Raw genomic sequence first — 22,015 nt, forward strand, 5'->3', positions numbered from 1 at the left:
GATTCAATATTTGTATATAATTGTGAAATGATCACCACAGTGAGTCTGGTTGACATCCATCACCATACATAGTTGCAATATTTTTCTTTGTGATAAGAAATTTTAAGATATACTTTCTTAGCAACTTACAAAGGTACAATTTAACAGTATTAACCATAGTCATCAGGCTGTACATTGCATTTGAGTTATTTTCATTTTTAAAAGCAACCCCTCTAACCTCAGAAAGCAGCTCAGATCCAGCATATTGTTAATATAGCATCTTGTGCTTGCTCTGTCGCTTCAGTCATGGCCAACAGTTTGCGGCCTATGGACTGTAGCCAGCCAGGCTGCTCTGTCCACGGGATTCTCCAGGCAGAAAGACTGGAGTGCCCACCTCCAGGGGACCTTCCCGACCCAGGAATTGAACCCATGTCTCTGGCGTCACCTGCATTGCAGGCAGGTTCTTCATCCACTGAGCCAGCTGGCAAGCATCATACCCCTCCTGCAAATGCGTGATTCTGCTGTGTTGGTGTTGGTCTTGTCTTCACGCGGAGTCTGTGACCTCCTTCTGTTTGCATGTAGGGGCGGAGAGGCCTGGGCTCAGTTTTCGTCTGGGCATCAGGAAACGGTGGGCGGAGCAAAGACCACTGCTCCTGTGACGGCTACACCAACAGCATCTATACCATCTCCATCAGCAGCACAGCCGAAAGTGGAAAGAAGCCGTGGTACCTGGAAGAGTGTTCATCCACGCTGGCCACAACCTACAGCAGCGGAGAGTCCTATGATAAGAAAATAGTATGTACCATTTGCTTCTCTGGCATGAGTGGTTTATTAATCTTGAAACACAAAGGGAGAATGCATACATTTATATGCACAAGTGATATACGGAAATAGAATGTTAGATTAGCTAATTACTTCCCCGGTGGCTCAGACGGTAAAGAGTCTGCCTGCAATGCAGGAGACCCAGGTTCAGTCCCTGGGTAAGGAAGAGCCCCCTGGAGAAGGAAATGGCAACCCACTCCAGTATTCTTGCCTAGAAAATCCCATGGATGGAGGAGCCTGGCGGGCTATAGTACATGGAGTCGCAAAGAGTCAGATGCTACTGAGTGACTTCACTTTCACTTTCTTTCAACACAAGTATTTGTAAATGTAACCATTCTGTTACCAAGTCATTGAAAAAGCCTGTCTGGGTCATTTACAATCCAGCATTGAATGTGGCCTTAGACATGATTAAGCCTCAGTTTTCTCAAAGACAAATGAATGGACCACATTCACCCTGTGAGTTAGTGGTAGAGAAGAGACTGGGTGGAATTCTCAGCCCAGTTCCCTATTACTCTGTCCCCATACGGTCTTTGAATTTCAGCTTCAGATCTTTGGTTTCAAAGTAGGTACAACGAACTCAGGGTGACGTAAACCTATATCAAAAGTGTTTCTCTAACACCAGCACAAAGTTTGCCTGAACAAGAAGCACAGTAATCCTGTGTGATCTCCTTACCAAGATGCCCTCCACGTTATGCTGATGGTAAAATGATGAAGAGTTCATGTTTGTAGAACCAGCCTGCTTAGGTTTCACTCACTGTTGAACAGTTTGCTAGCTGGTACCTTTGGACAAATTACTTAATTTTTCTGTCTCAACATCCTTAACTGTCAAATGGGGACATTTAATAATATGTAGTTCACAAGAGTTATTTCAGCAATTATGAGGAAGTAGATAAAAAGTGCTTTGTACACTACCTGATCCATTGGTGCTCAAGAAAGATCTAACTTTTGGGATGCCCCCACTCATTGCAGCCAGCTCTGAATTTCAGACACCTTTGCACTTTCTTCTTTTCCTGATCATGATTTTGCAAAATGTCTCAGGATTTGTCTTTTAAAGTGGAGCTGAGCTGCTATATCTGAATCTTTTTAGCATTTAGCTAAACCAACACCCTGCTTTTAGATCCCAGGATTCATATAGGCTTGGGCCACTCTGCAATGCTCCCTCTGGCTTTATACAGTGTTGGAAATAGAGGTGATAAGTTACTATGTCCTCATGTAATTCTTCATCCATATCCATTTGGTTCCTCTTGATTCCTGATTATTATAGGCTTCATATTTGATTTCTCAGCTACCTTCTCCTATCCTCTTATTTATTTGTTTGGTTGAGTTGGATCTTATTTGTGGCATGAAGGGTTTTCATTGCATCATACAGGATCTTTCCTTGTGGCACATGGGCTCACTAGTTATGACACATGGGCTTAGTTTTCCCATGGCATATGGGGTCTCAGTTCCCCAATCAGGGATCAAACCCATATCCCCTACATTGCAAGTTGGGTTCTTAACCATGGGACAACCAGGGGAGTCCCCTTTTACTATCTGCTTTAGTTACATTTTCAGATTGATTTAAATAAAAGCTGCCTACCAATATGCATATAATACCTTCTTTCTCTAATACCTTCATAACAATTGGATTAAACATATTCATATATATTCCCCTGAAAGTACTTCCATCATTCATCAGTAAACATATTCCACAATACAAAGTAAAATATGAAAGGAGAAAATACAGAGATGACAAGTTTTGAAGTCTCATGGCTTTTTTCATGGGAAATGATGCTCTGTGATATTTTACCTTCATAATGGAAATGCTTTCATCTAGGAATGTTTCTTTGGCTTCCAAATTTGCTTATCTCTCAGAACTCATGGTCAAGGCCCACTAATACCGAGTGGCATCTATCAGTTCTGCATCATGGAAATCCTGATGAACTCTCTGAAATAAGAATTGTCTTCTCAAACTTCCAGAGTCTGAATGCATCTTCAGGTAGTTCACCATTGCCTCAAAGTAAACATGCCTACCTAGTGCGATTATTTCCTGTGGGATGGTGGTGAGAAAGGTGTTTTTAAGTTCCATAAATACCTTCCTTAAGAGAAGCTTATAGTCCAATGGGCAAAATATCCAGGAAGAAGGAAGGGTTGCCTGGGTCCAGGTGGAAGAGTACAGTGCAGATCGAGGGACCTGGGAATCACTGCCCAGAGATTGACTGCTTACACTTGACCTCCTAGGGCCTTTCATCCCTATCTCCTGTGATTGTGTGGCAGCTGCTATGTCCCCCATTGACTGGGTGGTCATTTAGGATTCTCCCACGGATGGACAAATCAATCATTCTGTGATGAAAGACAGGGCTTGAGAGGAAAAATGGACACCATGAAATAATGTCAATATCCTTGATTCAGATCATATTTCACTTTTCCCTAGTTGCTGCTACTGATACCAAAACCTTGACTGACTCACTAAATGTATAAAGTTATCTGTGTAACTTTTACTTGGCCCTATCTTTTGTTTAACCTCTCCTATTCTTATGGCAGCCATTTGTTAGTAATTCTTCTGTAGCCAGTTCTCAGAATCTCTTATTTTGCCTGAATCTCCAAGTTACTCTTCATTGGACAGGAGTGCTATAGCTGTTTCAAATGATAATCTCTAGCTGCAGACAGACCACTCAGTGGCTAAGTAACTTTCCTGGAATCTTGGTTTCCTCATCTGTAAAACGAAGGTAAAGCCAGTACCAACCTCATGGGTTTTCATGAAGATAACAAGATACTGAGCGTAAGATACTTGCACAGCTCCTATGGCAGTGAGCCACCTAGTAAGTGGCTGGTATCCTTGTTCCCTAAGTCAGTGTAGCTTTCTGCATCATGGGAGCTTAGGCTGATCATTTTTCCAGATGTTGTTAATAGAGGTGCTTCATTTTTCCAATCTGTAGAACCACGATCTGTTCCATCCACCCCATAAAGAAAGGTGCTTTGAAGGTGGACATGTTAACTAACAGTTTGAACATGAGTTGGCAGCAACATCAGCCTTTTATGGTCCAGCTACCCCTTTCCCTTCTAGATGTCAGAATGACAGATAATCCAGCTCTGCACTTGGGACCTTTTCTCCACCAGGCTTTGAACAAGTTGCCTGTGGTCCCTCAGAGATGCCCGCATCCTGTTAGTGGCATCTGTGATTGAGTGTTACAGGAACAGTGTCTCCCTTTGTTCTGGGGCTCCCCTCCCCAGGCCATCCATTTCCTTTTGTAATTTGTACCTTCTCAAGAAGAGCACAGTTGTCATTCTTCATTCATAGAGCACCTTTGTGAGTTGAACTGAGGCAGACGCTGAGCATCCAGAAGAGAGGAAAGGTCTCACTGCTTCTGGGAAAGCACTTTTGTTAAGTAAATTTTACTTGTCTTTTTAATGGTGTTCAAGCAGGAAAACCTTGCCCTGAGTTTCAGAATGTAGCCCAGTCTCCATCCCTTGTTTTCCTGCCATCACTATCGATACAGTTGCAGACCTTAGTATTCCACTCATTAATAAATAGATTTATAGATTTAATAGATTGAGATCAGTGTTGGCCTTGAACCTTATTACAGCAAGCGAAGCATCCAAAGTATCAAGATTACTCTGATAAGAAGCTCCTCTATAAACTAAATAGAAATCAGTGGAAATGACTGGCTATAATGATATAATATGTTTTCCTTAATAACTCCATATCCATTTTATTCCATGCTGGGCATGTAGTACTTTTATAATTATATTGACATGTTGTAAATGTAACGTTTTTTGCCCTTCTAATGTATACCTGGCAGCATGCTGTGCATATTCAATGTACCATCTCTTGGTATCCTCAAAACCCTATGCAGGAAATCAGGTATTGTACCCATTTTACTGATGAGGAAAGTAAAGATTAAAAGAGACACAGCTAGTAAGTGGTAGAGTCTGAATCCCAACCAAATTTGGGTTGAACCCCCAGCCTGCCTTGTGGCCAATGTGCTGTCATGTCCAGTCCAAGGAAGTCCAGAATGGGGCTGTATGAAAGAACGGCATTTTTCTTACCTGTTTGAGGTTCTGTTCACAGTGATCAAAAAAATGAAAAAGTTTGTGGAATATATAGGCATCCATTGTTTTTCACTACTTGGCCCACTATTTTTTTTTTTTAATATGGAAAGTAATTTTAATTTTTAAATTTAGTACATTTACTTTCATTTATATTCTTGGCAATAGTATATTCAAGTTTTATACACTCTGAATACAATGAACAATTTGTTTCATAGTCCTTTATATCAGCGTTGTCCCGTAGAACTTTCTGCTGTAATGAAAAGGTTCTCCATTTATGCTGCCAAAATGGTAGTCACTAGACATATGTAGTTATTGTGAAATGTGTCCAGTCCAATGGAGGAATTTTAATTTTAATTTGTTAAGTTTTAACTAATTTTAAGTTAAATATCCACATGGGACTAGTGGTAATTACATCAAAGAGCATATTTTTATTTTTATGGCTCACTAATTTTGAATTTCATGCCTTTGACCTCTTCTTAACTGCCTCAGACAATCAGTCCTCTTGCAAAACACCTAAGCCCTTTGCCAGTCTGCGTTGCTATTTCCTATGGCCTGGCATTGAGCTCCCCAGAGTTACTATGCTTTTTGTGTGATTTCAAACCAGGACCCTGTTGTGTGAGACATGTCATCTGGCAGGAATACTGTTTCCCCAGAAACCACTTCTTTTATGCTTCTTCTCAAATTTTTCTTCAGGAGGACTGTTCCTCCTCACCTTCCTTTGAAAGAATGGTGCTCCCCTCCCCTATACTCTTTTATCCTGTTCAATTTTCTTTCTAGTGTCCTTAGAGCTACTTAATGTGATGTTACACATTTGCTTATTAACTATCCATTTTCCATACTAGACTGGAAACCACTTGAGATTGAAGACTTTACTTTGTACCTTCCCAGAACCTGAGCTCAATAAATGTTCAGGCATAACTGACTCTCAGACACTGGGAAAAAGAGAAGCATCACAGGGGGTTCATATTGTGATAGGAGACAGATGGGTATTCTCTCTCTTTCAGAGAATCTCCTTCTGCTGGTAGAAAGGTTGGTGAAAGGCAAAGGGTATTTGACAATATATTTCACATAGGAAATTGCCTGCAGGAATCCTGCTACATAAAACTATATATCCAACCTGCTACATAAAACTGTACAACTGTTCTTAGTGTCAAGGAGTGTTAAAGGGCCTGTCTTTATATAACCCTTCACCACCTCCTGAATTTCTCCCAAGTTCTTTGTTAGAGATAAAGCTTTCCTCTTCCCCCGTCATTCCATCATTAAATTATCTGCTTCTTTTGGAACTAGTTCAGCCTTTTACCTTTTTTTCCCCCTAGTAATTTGTCTCAGTGTTTGGAATATGGAGGCCATTGTATTCCTCCTCAGAGAGGTTTTGTGAGCCAAGGTATACAGAATGTATGCCCTGCTCAGCCCTCTTCTGATGTCATTTTATTCATTTGTGTTCATGTCAAACTTGCTGCCTGGGGTATCTCAGGGTTGGCCTGAAAGACCAATTCCATGTGGAGGAATTATCTTATTGCTTTTAATATTCCTAAGCAGCTACACATTTCCTTTTGCAGAAAGTACCTTCTCTCACTACCCAATTCATTATTCAGAAGCAGTCATTACTATCATCTTTCTGTTTCTCCTCTTGATTTGGGAAATGTCATGATTTTTCATGAGTACAAGCTAGCAAGTCCAGATGTGTTTAGTTTGTATGGACATTTGATCCATATTCTCTCAAGAATGTTAACTAGAAGGAGGGAAAATTTATTCCTGAAAAGTTCTCATTTTGATTGTGGCCTGAGGGAGAATGGAGATACCCAGCTGCTGACAGGGAAGGAGCCCAAGGGTGGTCTCCCTGAGGTTGCCGGGGACAGTCTAGAACTGCCACCTTTGCTCTGATGGGTGACTACACTCCATAGCTCAACTTTTTATTTTGCTGCCATTTCAGAATTTAATACTTCACTCCTTACTAGCTCTTTAGTGACTGCATGTCCTTGAGCTCATGAGTCTTTCTGAGCCTCCATTTCCTTAGTTAATAAATAGTGTATCTCCCTTGTAGAGTTCTTGAGGGATCAAAGGTCATTTTACATACACTGATGTGCGCATACACCTACACACCTGTTGTTCATTGCCCTCACTCTCTGCACTTGCTGTCATTTTCAGAGCAGTGTATCTAGTGTTAGCAGTTCATCTAGTAAGAGGAAGGGTTCTGCTTTAGCCCCTGAACTGTATATATACACATACACACATAATTTTTGTAGGCTGCTTTTAAGTTTATATGAGTCTTATTTAGAGAATCAATAAAGAAATAACCCTGAAGTCTTTCCTAACAAGTGGGAGAGTTTAAAATCTAGAACAAAATGAGTATAAAGTAGCTTGACACTAGTAATTCAGCGTAGCCAATACTGCATCTTTGCTCTGTACTCAGCACTGAACTGAACATCATAGATTTGTGAAAAAAAAAAAAAGATATAAGATGGCATCCTTCTTTAGTGATAGTGATCTCACATATATGAGCAAAACCTTACATTTGCACTCTACAGTTACAGATTCTCCTTGCAGCGTGGGAGTAGAATTTTGTGTGGCCTTGTCAGTCATGAATGAATTCTACACCAGTCTTTGTGACTTCACAGAACACAGAAAGCTTTTAGTTGGTCTTCAGTTCCTTTTTATTTTGCTGGCTTAATAAATCAGCATCTCCTATTTTATTCATTAGCACATTTAAGATTTCATTTCTGTCCTTGGAGCACATTTCTAATCTAAATCCAAATCAACACCAGAAATAAATTCAACCTAACAGACAGAATCATTTCATGTTTTAAAAATATCTCTTCAGCTGTTCTTTTAACAGATATGAGACAATATGGCACCTTCAAAATAAAACAGATCACAGGGTCTCAGGGAGATAGAAACTCTTAACTGTAGGGTTACTATAAAGACTTGTCATTTATGGCCAGACTCAATCTGAACTGAGATTCCCTGGAGAATTACATCAACAGGCTAGAATAAAAGATCCAATCAGCCCAAGTAATGAAATGTGAAATATTAGGAAATAAGAGCTTAGGATGAGAAAAAGGAATGGTTCTTCTCAGAGGGAGCCTGACTCGACCTGAACAATACCCACCCCTTCTCACCAGATCAGGACGACATCCCTAACTTTGCAGACTCCAAAAGCCATCTGCTACCCATCCTGGGACAGGCTGAAAATCTAATTTGCTGATCAAGACAGCTTTGATCTGGCGTGGGGCCTGGTGTCATCTCCTGTTTCCTTCACTCTGATGGACAGAAATGATATTTTCTTGAGCAATATGAGAAGTTTTGTGGAGAAAAATTCTGTTTCTGATTTGGGTAGTGAATTTAGGGAATTTGGAGCATGCAAGATGCGCCAGCGGGACTAAAACCAGATTCTGAGATGCTCTCTGAAATGGAATCGAAACTTAAAGTGCTTTGTTGTTTTCCCATATCAAATCTCTGAACTCCCAGCCCCATGATGGGGGCTGACCCTTGAATGCAGTTTCTCCTTTAAATTACACTGTCAGAACTTGTATGTATGCATTGTGATTAATGGGGTTACCCCATGTGGTTCCAGTTTGGGGAACATCGTTTTTCTTCAAGATTGCTTCTTGGTGGTCTTTGCCTTTTCTTTCTAAAGATGGACATAAAAATTTCCTGATACTGTGACTTCTCTTAATGATGAACACCCTGCCTTAGATCTTTTTGGTAATTTACACCTAAATATCTCCACCACTGACAGTAACTTCCTCTTGAAATGACCCAGCTGGAATTTTCACTTAAAGCAGGATGAGAAGGGAGTGAGGATGTTTTTGCTTCTTTTTTCTTCATTCCTTTAAACCTCCCTTCTTTCCATCACCTTTCTGTTCTAACCCGTTAACGCCACTACTCACTGCTCAAACTTTATTTAGTGAAATTGATTGGGAGAAAAATATAAAAGCACAACAATGATGTTGTCGAATTCTACACACTTGCCTATATTAATAGCATTTAACGATAAATTGGTGTTTATATATAAAGGTACTGAGTAGGTTTTTATTTACGTACATATCATGTGTGTCTATGCCTGCTGACTCTATTTGGTTGGGGCATATGGCAAATCCAACATTATAAAATTTTTATTCATGTTTGAGGTTGGCTGGAGGTGGTTATTTATTAGATTCAAAAATACTACATACACACACTTGGAGTGTTTATTCTGGATTTGTTTCTGTGCATTGAAAGCGGTGCATTGTGGTGCAGCTGAAGAATAAGCAACGTGAGCCAAGTGGGAAAGCATCATGAAAAATCTTGAATTCAGGCACAAGTCATTGAAAAAAAAATAAAACTTGGCAAAGGAATGTGGCCATAAGGGTGAGGTAAAATGAGAAGAATGCAGGCAAGGCCATCTCTCAACAACAGTGTATTTAGAGACCTAGAAAAAGGCTGCGTCTGTGGTGTTTATGCTTTGACTTAGGGACCAGGCCTTTGGAAAATAAGGCTGCAGATTCACCCATATATTCATATGAACTAGAAATCACTTTTTGATAGTCCATAAGTCCCACTTCTGGGTATATATCCAAAAGAATTGAAAACAGGATCTGAAAGAGACATTTGCACACCCATGTTTATTGCAGCATTATTCACAATAAGCAAGAAGTAGAAGCAACACACCCATTCATCTATCATTTGCCCATTGACAGATAAATCAATAAAGAAAATATACTATATAACACAATGGAGTAATACAGTGGAATATTATGCAGCGTGAAAAGAAGGAAATCCTGCCATAGTCTACAACATGGATGAGCCTTGAGGACATTATTCTAAGTGAAATAAGCCAGTCACACACACACACACACACAAAAAAATGCTGTGTAATTCCACTGACATGAGGTACCTAGAGCGGTGACAGTCATAGAAGCAGACAGAATGCTGGTTGCCTGAGAGAGGGGGTGGGGAGTTGTTTAATGGGTAGAAGTTCAGTCCTGCAAGATGAAAATATCATAGGGCTCTAGAATTGCACAACAATGTGCATGTAATTAGCAACACTGTACTGTACGTTGTTAAACATTGTTAAAACAGTAAATCTGTGGGGTTTTTTATCCACACCCCCCACCAAAAGAAATACCTTTTTAAAGTCAACAATTGAATATCTCAGAAGTTTCTTTTTTAATTTTTAAAAATTTTATTATTGGCATATCATAGCTTTAAGGGCTTCCCAGGTGGTTCAGTGGTAAAGAATCTCCTGACAACGCAGGAGATGCGGGTTCGATCCCTGGGTTAGTAAGATCCCCTGGAAAAGAAAATGGCAACCCCCTCCAGTACTCTTTCCTGGAATATCTCATAAACAGAGGAGCCTGAAGGGTTACAGTCCATGGAGTCTCAAATAAGTCAGATGTGACTTGGAACTAAACAATTAACAACATAGTTGCTTTGTAATGTTGTGTTGGCTTTTGCTTACAGCAAAGTGACTCAGCCGTAAGTTACATGTAACCCCGCCCTCTCCAGCCTCCCTCCCACCCTACCCCCAGACTACCCTCCTAGGTCATGCAGCACTGGAATGAGCTTCCTGTGCTATTCAGCAGCTTTCCACTAGCTAGCTATTTTACAGTTAGTGTATATATTTTAATGCTTCTCTTCCAATTCATCCCACCCTCCTCTCCCACATCATGTCCCCATATCCCTTCTCTACATCACATCTCTTTTCCTGCCCTGCAAACAGATTCATCTCCACCATGTTGCCAGATTTCATGTCTATGCATTCAGTTCAGTTCAGTCACTCAGTCATGTCTGACTCTTTGTGACCCCATGGACTGCAGCATGCCAGGCTTCCCTGTCCATCACCAACTCCTGGAGCTTGCTCAAACTCATGTCCATCGAGTCCGTGATGCCATCCAACCATCTCATCCTCTGTCAATCCCCTTCTCCTCCTGCCTTCAATCTTTTCCAGCATCAGGGTCTTTTTAAACAAGTCAGTTCTTTGCATCAGGTGGCCAAAGTATTGGAGCTTCAGCATCTGTCCTTCCAATGAATATTCAGGATTGATTTCCTTTAGGATGGACTGGTTTGATCTCCTTGTAGTCCAAGAGACTCTCAAGAGTCTTCTCCAACACCACAGTTCAAAAGCATCAATTTTTTGGTGCTCCGCTTTCTTTATAGTCCAACTCTCACATCCATATATGTGCATCCATATATGCACAACGTATACAGTATTTTTAATGTGTATGCATTAGTATACAGTATTTTTTTCGCTTTTTGACTTACTTCACTGTGTATGACAGACTTTATTAGGTCCATTCACATCACTACAAATGACCCAATTTCATTCATTTTTTGTGACTAAGTAGGATCCCATTGCATACATATACCACATATTCTTTACCCACTTACCTGTCGATGAACATTTAGGTTATTCCATGTCCTGGCTGTTGTAAATAGCTCTGCAGTGAACATTGGGGTACATGTGTCTCTTTGAATTGTGACTTTCTCAGGGTATATGCCAAGTAGTGGGATTGCTGGCTCATAAGGTAGTTCTAGTTTTAGATTTTTAAGGAACCTTCACTGTTCTCATACTGGCAGCATCAATTCACCTTCCCACCAGTGGTGCAAGAGGGTTTCTTAGTGGAGAAACAGGTAGGGCTCTCTTTACCCAGATATCTCTTGAACATCCAGTGTGGAGGCTCCATGGATGGCTGGCTACTCAAATTTGTGAATCTAGACACAACTCTCGCTGCTTGCCAAACACGCCGTCGGGCTCTTGCCCAGCAATCAGTTAGCCCAGAGCAGAGTACAGGGCTCTTCTCTTCTCTACTGCCACCACATCTATGTGGTTATCTCTATTTTTGTTCTTTCTCCTACTTCTTTTGTGTCAGCACCTCCCTAGTATGGCTAAGCTGGTGACATTGTGTGCGTGCGTGCTAAGTCACTTCAGTCGTATCCGACTCTGTGCGACGCTATGGACTGTAGCCCACCACGCTTCTCTGTCCATGGACTTCTCCAGGCAAGAATACTGGAGTGGGTTGCCATTTCCTCCTCCAGGGGATCTTCCCGACCCAGGGATTGAACCTGTGTCTCTTAAGTCTCCTGCATGGGCAGGCAGGATCTTTACTGCTATCACCACCTTGGAAGCCCAAGCTGGTAATATTAGAGGTGTCAAAAGGCATTAGGAACAGACAGTGAGCACTGATGGTGTCGTGTGAGATGAAATCACCAAGATGTCCATCTCGTTTTATAACTGTTAATTAAAGAGTCCCTTCAGACATCCTCACACAACACCAAGGAAACTTTTAGGGGAGGATTCATTTCTAAGGAGTTACGCATTAGTTTCTTTAGGTGATGATCAAATTTCTTTCCAAATAAACTTGTCTGCATACTTCTCTTGAAGGATGCACCTTGGAAAAAGCAGGACTTTGTTTTTGCCACCTCTGTCTCCCTGCACCTTTCTGCTGATCTTTCACCTGTTTTCCTTTCTTTTTAATTTTTCTTATAATTTTGTTTGTTTATCTGTGGCTGTACTGGGTCTCCATTCTGCACGAGCTTTTCTCTAGTTGCAGCGAGCAGGGCTCTCTCTCGTTTCAGTGCCCAGGCTTCTCATTACGGTGGCTTCTCTTGTTGTGGGGCACAGGCTATAAGATGCATGGGCTTCAGTAGTTGTGACACAAGGACCCAGTAGTTGCGGCTCCTGGGCTCCAGAGCACAGGCTTAGTTGCTCTGCAGCAGTGGAATCTTCTCAGATCAGGAATGGAACCCGTGTCTCCTGCATTGGCAGGCAGATTCTTTACCACTGAGCCACCAGATATGTCCTCACTTCAGTTTTCTTATCTGTAAAATATGGGCGATGTACTTATCTTGATTCCTGAGAAAGCTTTACCAATGTCTTTCAATAGCTATGATGTGAGTCCTAGTAAGTTCATCTCATAAGCCATATACCTTCCCAACAGGAGGGCTGTTAGTCCCAAGGAGGGAGCGCAAAAATGGATTCTTATCAGGGAGGAAGGATTTTTAAATCTTAGCTGTTATAATGGTTTGCAAAATCTTTTACCATGATGCTTCCTTTCTCTGGTTATGAAGAATCTGCATTTTATTTTTCTTCCTTCAGGAAATGATTATGAAACACAGGTTGAGAAACCCTGCCCTTGCTGATGGGCATGTTATTCAACCACAGCTAAAGTGAACTGGCTTCAAACCAAGAGGAGACGATCTGATTCTTACATTTTGGTTTTCAAAAAAATGGAAAATGGCTAATCTCCTATTGTGTTCAAGCATGTACTTAGGGCTGTTAATTTCACATCAAGTGCACTGGCTTCAACCCTATTTTTAGTGTTTGTGTTAAATGTGTCAGGATTTAAATCTTGGTTCATCCAAGTCACATTTCTGTGTATCCCAAAAATGAGTCTGTAAGCAAATGTTCCTTTTAAAACAGAACAAATCTTTTGCTTGCACCTGCAGCTTTTCCAAGGTGATAGTTCTGGGAGGGCAGAAACAAAACCCTGTACTTTTATTCCTTACGCTGATCATGCTTAACTCAGTATCTGGTGATTGGCTCAACATGTTTATTTAAAGTGTTGGGGTAACAAAAGTACATTGATGTTAGCTAAAGCTGGGACTAGAGTGAGGCAAGTGAGGTGGCTAGGTGTAGATTTTAAGGATAAACTTGCACAACCTGTGTGTTTCAGGTCAAAGGCTCACCTTAGTCTTGACCCCGGTTGTAACAGAAGTGGAATCCAATTTCCAGACCCTTCCCTTTGCAAAGTTGATTTACACAGGCAATTCTCTGGAAGTGATAACGGTCACAGGAGCATAGGAACCAGGAATTTAAAACAACTCTTTCAACACTCCTCCATTCCAGTTTTATGAGTAAATTTCTTTCTACTTGCATGTGACTCACGTTGACTCCAGAGCCCTAAATTTCCCACTTCTGTCTTCTAGATCACCACGGATCTGAGGCAGCGTTGCACGGACAACCACACAGGGACATCAGCCTCAGCCCCCATGGCTGCGGGCATCATCGCGCTGGCCCTGGAAGCCAAGTAAGCCTTTACCTCCATTTGTGTCCACTGGTGACAGCCCCTCAGCTCAAGAACACTTTACCCCTTTGTTAGTATGTAATCCCTAGCACAACCCAGAATATAATCTTCACAACTGCACCTTTAAAACTTCAAAGAATAGGGCTTAACAAACGGTTCCCCTATATTAAGGGAAAAGGCAACTTTTGGGGTTATCTTCTTAAAAAATCAAACAGTGTAATCACTTTATTGTGGAGTCATAGTGTAAGCATGCCAGTTGGCTCAACAGTCTTCTCGCCTTGTTGAGGTTCTAGTCTGGGAATGTTCTGTGAGTCTCAGGACACTTAGGTCTGCCTACTTCTGGGCCCTTTCCCTGAAGGTCAGCGATGCAACTCAGATTCCATGACAATAGAATCATCACAGACTCACTCTGGGGAATAACGTACGTCAAGGGTCAGATGATGGGAGCCCAGGAAGAAAGGCAATCCACTTTCCGTAAAGCCCTGTTTAATGTAGTCAAATCTGGTGTTTTAAAGACCCCTTTGAAAGGCCCCCTCGGGTTATTTTAGGTTCTTGGATTAGATTTGTATGGTGGTAGTTTTCGTCTCTTCTTTCTCTAAGCACCAATAGTTCAGTTTGTCTTAACTCTGAAAACCCAGTAGAGATTGACACTTACTTATCCTCAATTTCAAAAGCCAAAATGCCCCCAAAACTGACAGTTGTTTTTGCAAATCTGACACCAAAACTCATTTGATGGCAAAACTTGCCCTAAACTAATCTGAGGTTATTTATAGCTTTTCTTTATTGTGAAAATTCATACATTTCCCTGCAGAAACGTTAATGCATTTGATTATGAGGTGCTGGCTTGGACCTCACTGGAAATTTTGTGTACTACATGCTAAGGACACCGTACCTGAAAAAATCTTGAATTCCAAACACATCTGGTCCAAGAATTTTGTAGAAGGGATTGTGAACCTGCACGCTGAGGCCATCGTACAAGAGGGTCATGACAAAAAAGAACTGAAGTAATGACGTTAAGTGTTTTTCCAAAAATAGCTTTGCACCACTACCCTAGGGAGGACTGGAAAGATTCTTTCATTTAAATCTGATATAGAACAATAGCTGGTGACAGGAAAAGAATATAAGAATCATGACAAGACTTAGGCATTAATAAGAACAGTACAGTTTCATTCTTGGTACACAGATGGCTTCCCAACATTTACAGCTGATTCTCTGTAAGGCAAATAGCCTCTGTAAGGCAGTTGGGCCTCAATGTAATATGGATTCAGTCAATTGCTAAGTCTTGTGTAATTCCTTGGACTGAGACAGGCAGAAGAACACAGACTTTGGGGATGGTGCACATTTGAGCTGCTGTGACAAAATACCATAAGATGAGGAGCTTATGAACAATACTTGTTTCTCACAGCTCTAGAAGCTGGAACATCCAAGATCAAGGTGCCAGCAGATTCAGTGTCTGGCAAGGACCCACTTCCTATTTGGCCTTACATGGTAGAAGGAGAGGGCAAGGGAGATCTCTGAAATCTCTTATAAGAGCACTGGTCCCATTCAAGAGGGCTCCAACCTCCTGACCTGATCCACCTCCCAAAGGCCCCACCTCCTAATCCTATCACATTTTGGGTGTTAGGTGTCAACATGTGGATTTTGAGGGGACACAGATATTCAGACCATAGCAGGGACCCTATCTTTAGGTGGCCTCCGCCTTAGCATTGACATTGAATGTTTGGGTTTTTTGGAAAGGGTTAACTAAGTGTTAAATTATCTCAACCTATTATATCTTTTAAAGTGTTTAAAGTTTAGCCAGGAACTGGCGCTTACCCTGTTCTCACTCTATAACCTTTCTCTGCACTGTTGTGACAGCAGATTAAGTGTCTGTGTTTCTAATTTGGTGACTACATTGGATTTTGAAGAATATATCATCTTCATTCTGAAATTTTGAGTTGTTTCTCTGGAATATTTTTCTGTCCACAAAATACTGAAAGAAAATCAGGAATTCTTCCTGCATCTCCCTGTTCCCCTGTACCCCCACCAAAAAGAGATAAATAATCTCAAATGTGGCAACCAAATACTATAACTGTGGCTATAGAACCACATGCTACTTAGTTGCTTAAAATATTACTATAACACTAATATTTTCAGCAATAATTCCTTTAACCGCTATTCAAGCTCAAATGAAAACTCCTTAATTTTATGCCTCAAACAACACACTCAGTTGGATAAGGTTGCTTTGGGTCCAGGGAACACACTGGAAAGTTGCCTGTTTTCTTTTCCCTTGCATTTTGAGCAAATTTTGAGTATTTTTTTAAGATTGATTTTTGCCAAAACTGTGATGGGTGGAAGGAAGTTCATAAAATACAGCTTAGGTAAAAAATCCACTATATTTTAAGATTTTTTAATGGTCTAGTCCAATGATTTGGCCACAGTATATAGTAAACAACCTGATCATATGAGAAAGAATAAATCTTCCCCTACATCTCCATCAGTTTGTTCTACAGGCCAATCTTTGCTTATAAGTGAAGCTGAACGTTAGGGGAAAGAGGTCTGAGTACATAAAGAGTGGGTCAAACATGGATTAACTAGGTTCAATAAGCAATAGGCCTCCCACAGGAGAAAAAGGATCTAAAGGTAAGACATTGTAGTGAGGAACTCAAGTCACAGTGCACCGTGGTTGCCGTTGTTCTAAAGCTAAGTTTAACCCTGGTAAGTGTAGGTCACCCAATCACTCAGCCTCTACCACTAGGACTTCTTAGCAACACTTCAACATTGGTAATACTTTGAGATTCAGCCTTTACTATCACATATTGAAGAGCCTGATAGTAGTTCCCCTTTATCCATGTTCCAAGACCCACAGTAGATGCCTTTAACTATAGATAGTACAAAGTCCTATAGTACTATGTTTTTTCCCATAAGTACATACCTGTGACAAAGTTTAATTAATAAATTAGACACAGTAAGAAGTAAACAACAATAACTGAAAATAGAACAATTATAATAAAGCACTGTAGTAACAGTTATGTGAATGTGGTCTCTTTCAAAGTATCTTATAGATACTGATAGAACTGTACTTACGTTTCTTGTGATGATGTGAGATGATGAAATGCCTCATGTTGAGAGGAAGTAAAGTGAATGACATAGGCATTGTGATGTAGTGTTAGGTTACTGTTGACCTTCTGATGGTGCATAAGAAGGAGGGTCATCTTTGAGTGATCTTGGATCATCATGCCATGGTTGGGGATCCCAGGTGGAACGGAGCTGGACTGTATGAAATTTCATCACACTACTCAGAATGGTGTGCAATTTAAACTTATGAATTGTTTCTGGAATTTTCCACTTAATATTTTTGGACCAGGCTTGATGGGTCATTGAAACCACAGAAAGAGAAAACAAGGATTGGGGTGGGGAGGTGGACACTATACTCCTTTATAAAAGGAGGGAAGAGAGAGACCCAGAGCTGGGCAGAATTCTGGCCCAGAACTCTGGCCAACACTTCAGATGCACACCCCCTGCTCAGGTGTGATGAGTCCCTGGATGAGGCTGAGTGTTCTGGTGAAAAACTGCAGGCATAAGCTGCCAGTCCCCATTCAGCTGCATGTCTTAGCTCTTCCTGTCCAGTGAGGAGAAATGCATCATTTCTCACAGTGTCACTAGGTTCCAGTAGTATTTACTTGGGGAAAACTCTCACCTCCCAGCTTCCCTACAGCCTGCTTCCTTTACATCCGCAAGTGCTTGCCTGTATCGGCAGGTTTGCCTGGATCAGTGGGTCTTACTGTGGGTCTTACTCTGGATGCTACTCCAACCATTGACCCCTCTGCCTTCTGAGTCTTCTTGTTGCCCTAAGGTTGGAGCTTTTCTGAAAAATCTTCTTAGGAAACTAAGGGAAGAGAAAATAAATACAAGACAGAGAGACAAATAAGCTATAAGTGTTCTGATCTCTTATCTGAATGCAAAAAAAAGTTTGATCATTAGCTCTGCTGTAATAGGACTTGTAGGCCATCTTTATCCTATAGGGTTTGTAAGAACATGTGTTGCAAACAGTCTCCACTGTAACACACCCCTGGACCCTGCGGTAAAAGTGTACCACTCCCCAGACTGAAAAGATTCTCGGTTCCTCCAAAAAGCTGCCTCCCTCCCTTTTTTGTCCTGAGTCTGAGCCTCTTTAAGTTCTACAACCACATCTGAAAGTCTGATCATAACTTTGCCTCTCTAATTACCAGGCAACTTCCTCCTGTTCCCAAGGATGCTCCCTGGGTGAAAGAAGCTCTAAATATTTTCCCTTCTAAAAATTATGAGCAATTTCAGAATAAGAGAAAATACTGGTATCTTAAAAGAAAGGAGAGAAAACTGTTTCTGTGTTGGGGTACCCTCATCACATACGTATTGATTCAGAGATTTATAGTATTTCTCTAATTTGGATTTTGTGGATTTGGGAGTAATTTTCTGGTTTTTTATTTTTGTTTTTGAGTGAATAGGGAATATGTAATCAGTGATTACAAGTAAACTAATTATCATTTGGGCCATCGCTACTTAAAACGATGTCTTTTTAAATACTGTAACTGAAAACATTTAAGTAAAAGGTGTCCTGGAAGCAGGTTTCTTTATTTTTTTATTGAAGTATAGTTGATGTATAATGTTGTGTTAACTGCAGCTGTATAACAGAGTGGCTCAGTTTTATATATACATATATATATATATACACACACATTATTTTTGAAATATTATTTTCCATTTTGGTTTATCATAGGATACTGAACATAGTTGTTCTCTGAGCTGTACAGTAGGACCTTGTTTATCCATTCCATGCACAATAACTTAGGTTTGCTACCCCCAACCTCCCACTCATCCTCCCCCAAACCCCTACACCTTGGCAACCACTAGTCTTTTCTCTGACTGTTGAGTCTGTTTCTGTCTCATAAATAAGTTCATTTGTGCCATATTTTAGATTCCACATGTAAGTGATATCATATGGTACTTGTCTTTCTCTTTCTGACTTCACTTAGAATAATAATCTCTAGTTGTATCAATGTTACGGCAAATGACTTGGTTCTGTTCTTTCTTATGGTTGAGTGGTGTTTCATTGTACATGTATATACTGTCTCTTCCTGATCCATTCATCTGCTGATGGATGTTTAGGTTATTTCCATGTCTTAACTGTTGCACATAGTGCTGCTCTGAACATAAAGGTACGTGTATCTTTTTGGTTTAGAGTTTTGTTTGGATATATGCCCAGGAGTGAGATTGCTGGATCATATGGTTATTCTGTTTTTAGTTTTCTGAGGAACCTGGGAGCAGTTTTCTTAAATGAAGAAAGTAGTGAAACATGACTAATAGTTTTGAGTGAAGAACCTAGAAAAACATCAAGTCACATTTGTAAGGTGCCTTGTATCTCAGTGCTAGTATATATTACCAGTATTCCAGACAAGTAGAAAGAAAAAATGTTGCTAGCAAATGATGTTGTATATAAAATGGTTTATAAAATAGAGTTGAAATAACTGACATTCATAAAAACATAGTGTTCACAATCATAAACTCTCTTTTACTGAAAGTTTTCCTGCCTTGAGTCTGCAACTATTAGCAGAGGAAAGCCATTTTCGTAGAATGTTTTATATGTTAAATTATCAGCATTAGCTCAAGAAATTCAAAATTTAAGTTCACCAAAGAAACCTTTTTGCCTTGAATTGCAAGTGGTATCTCATTGGAAATTTGAATAATATGAACTTGGCAAACTAGAAATGTTGCACAGTGAAAGGTAAATAAAAGGGACTGAGTTGGGTAAGAAACATCTGAAATTATTTAGGACTGATACAAGGAATCTGCCATGAATTCTTGTTTCAAGTGACCCAAAGCCTTTTCCTCAGATTTCATATCTGAGGGACCAGAGGGAGAATGCCCTTTGAGAACATATAATATATCTAGATCTAAATAAATAAATTGGGGTGGTAGCTACTATTCTGTTCTACTCTGTATTCTATAATATGTTTTCCATTCTATGCATATATATATTCAATATCTGCGTGTATGTATTCTGTGTATACTAAAAATAGACCTGGTACATTGACTGTTAGCTGTCCTTGGTATGTGCTAATTAGCTTCTTTCCTGTCTAACTCTTTGTGACCCTATGGATCATAGCTCGCCATGGGATTCTCCAGGCAAGAATACTGGAGTGGGTTGCTATGCCTTCCTCCAGAGGATCTTCGCAACCCAGGGTCTCTTATGTCTCCTGCATTGGCAGGCGGGTTCTTCACTATGAGAACCACCTGGAAAGCCTGCTGCCCTTGGTATGCTACATATATACATGTATACATACACACACATTCCTAGGTAGACTCATCTACTTTCTTTCTCTTATCTGTCTGTTCTCTCTTATTTCAATTGTCCTGTGACCATTGGTTTATAGAATATACCATATAGATATATCTAGAACAAGATTATAGAATATATATAGGAAGAATATGGTTCTAGATAATTTAGACAATTTCTATTCTGGTACAGAAGATGTTTTTGTATGTATTAGCTTCCAAACAAGGCTTAAATTCCTTGAAAGTAAAGATTGTACCTTACAGTCTTTATTAACGTATGTGTAATCAATATCTATTGTATACTAAAAATAATTTTTAAAGCATCATGATAGGAGCTAAGTGAATTAGGCAGGGCATAATTTAAATATTTGTAAAATATGTCACTTGTCCTCAGAGGATCTTTTAATCTCATTAGGGGTGCAAATGGACACTAACATTCATGTCTAAACAGTTTAAGAAAGTCATTGAGGTAGTTTTGGTGGAAAGGTGGTGGAGGGTGCAGGATTTGGATGAAAATCTATATCAGACTCGATGATCCAAATTGGAACCTTGGTGTCATGACACCTTAAGTACCATGTTTTGAACAAGGTCAATTCTAAATAAACATTAAATATCCATGTATTTCAACCTTCTTGTTTTTTGTACAAAGGAAATGAAGTTAATGGAATTGCTCAATTTCATATATTTTTACTTTTCAGTTTCTCTCCTTGATACTGCCTAGCAACTTCTCCCATGCACTGCTCCAATTCATCCTACTCAGTTTACTTAGGATTCCTTAGAACTGGGCTTAATCTGGGTAAAATAAAGACATGATGTTATGCCCTCTTTTAGCTTCTAAAAGAAGTTCTTTTACCTTAGATCTTCAGTGAAAGGGATAATGTGAGACATAGAAAGATCTACATGCGAAGAATTCAAGACGTGTTGGGCCACAGGATGATTCACACCATATGCTGTTGGTTTCAAAATACTATCCCCAGCATTCTTTTCTTAGGTAATTAAACCTACCATCTGCATTTCTTATAAGCCCCAAATGTCCATCTGTATAAATTTTATGCAGTTCCCATTCATCAACCACTTCGTGTCTGTTTTACCTTTCATTGTAATCTCTCTCTCACTCATGTATACTTCCAATGCAGGAAAAATATGGGCCACTGCCAAAAAGATTTGAAATGCAATTATTTTGAGAAGTTAATACATAAGACAATTGAAAGGGAGTCTGGGGTCTTTAACAAACAAGTTAAAGTAACTCAGTGAGGGGTTCAAAGTTCTCAAACCAACCGTCTTGAAGGGAGACCACATAGGAAGGATGTGATAGGCATAAACATTTCTAAATATTGGAGTTAGCATCTTAGGCCTGATACCTTGTAAACTGTTCTTATCTTCTTTGTTTTGTTTTAATTAGAACCACATTTCAGTATGAAATGTTCCATTAACAATTCTCCCAAGGGCCACATTCAGCCGTATGAAATGTTGCAGTGGGCGGAGAGCATGAATGCATTTGGTGATTGAGGTAAAATAACAGTGGATATACCAGTTCTTTCCTTTTAGGAGAGGTTTGTTTATCTCAACTAGAACTTAGCACACGCACAGATAGTGAGTATACAGGCCTGTATGCCCAGGGTCTGTATAATTACAGGGTAAAGACGGAGGTGTTACACATGCCCTTCCTGTCACATACTCTTAATGTTTCTCATGTATTGTAATCTTGTAGTTCTGGCATAGAACTGAGCTGAGATTTCTGGCATGAATGGCTGGGCTGTATTCTGCAAGAAGGGAACAGAAAATTAAAACGTAGTCAAGGAGGAGGGCTGAAAAAGAGGGTGTGAGGTAAAAACAGCACATATTTCCATATGAGGCTGAGCAGACAGAAGAGGGATGAACTG

At 40.1% G+C, this 22,015-nt stretch overlaps 1 protein-coding gene across 3 annotated transcripts in view; it reads left to right on the plus strand.

Moving 5' to 3' along the window:
• PCSK5 (proprotein convertase subtilisin/kexin type 5) overlaps nt 1-22,015 on the plus strand; it is a 495,662-nt gene that overhangs the window by 204,860 nt on the left and 268,787 nt on the right. For all 3 annotated transcript variants that reach the window (XM_043891233.1, XM_043891234.1, XM_043891235.1), the window contains exons 8-9: nt 562-774; nt 13,741-13,841. In XM_043891233.1, the coding sequence (XP_043747168.1) occupies nt 562-774; nt 13,741-13,841 (314 nt within the window). The remainder of the gene's footprint in view (nt 1-561; nt 775-13,740; nt 13,842-22,015) is intronic.

This window comes from Cervus elaphus, chromosome 29 (genome assembly GCF_910594005.1).
Source record: "Cervus elaphus chromosome 29, mCerEla1.1, whole genome shotgun sequence".
Lineage (NCBI taxonomy): Eukaryota > Metazoa > Chordata > Mammalia > Artiodactyla > Cervidae > Cervus > Cervus elaphus.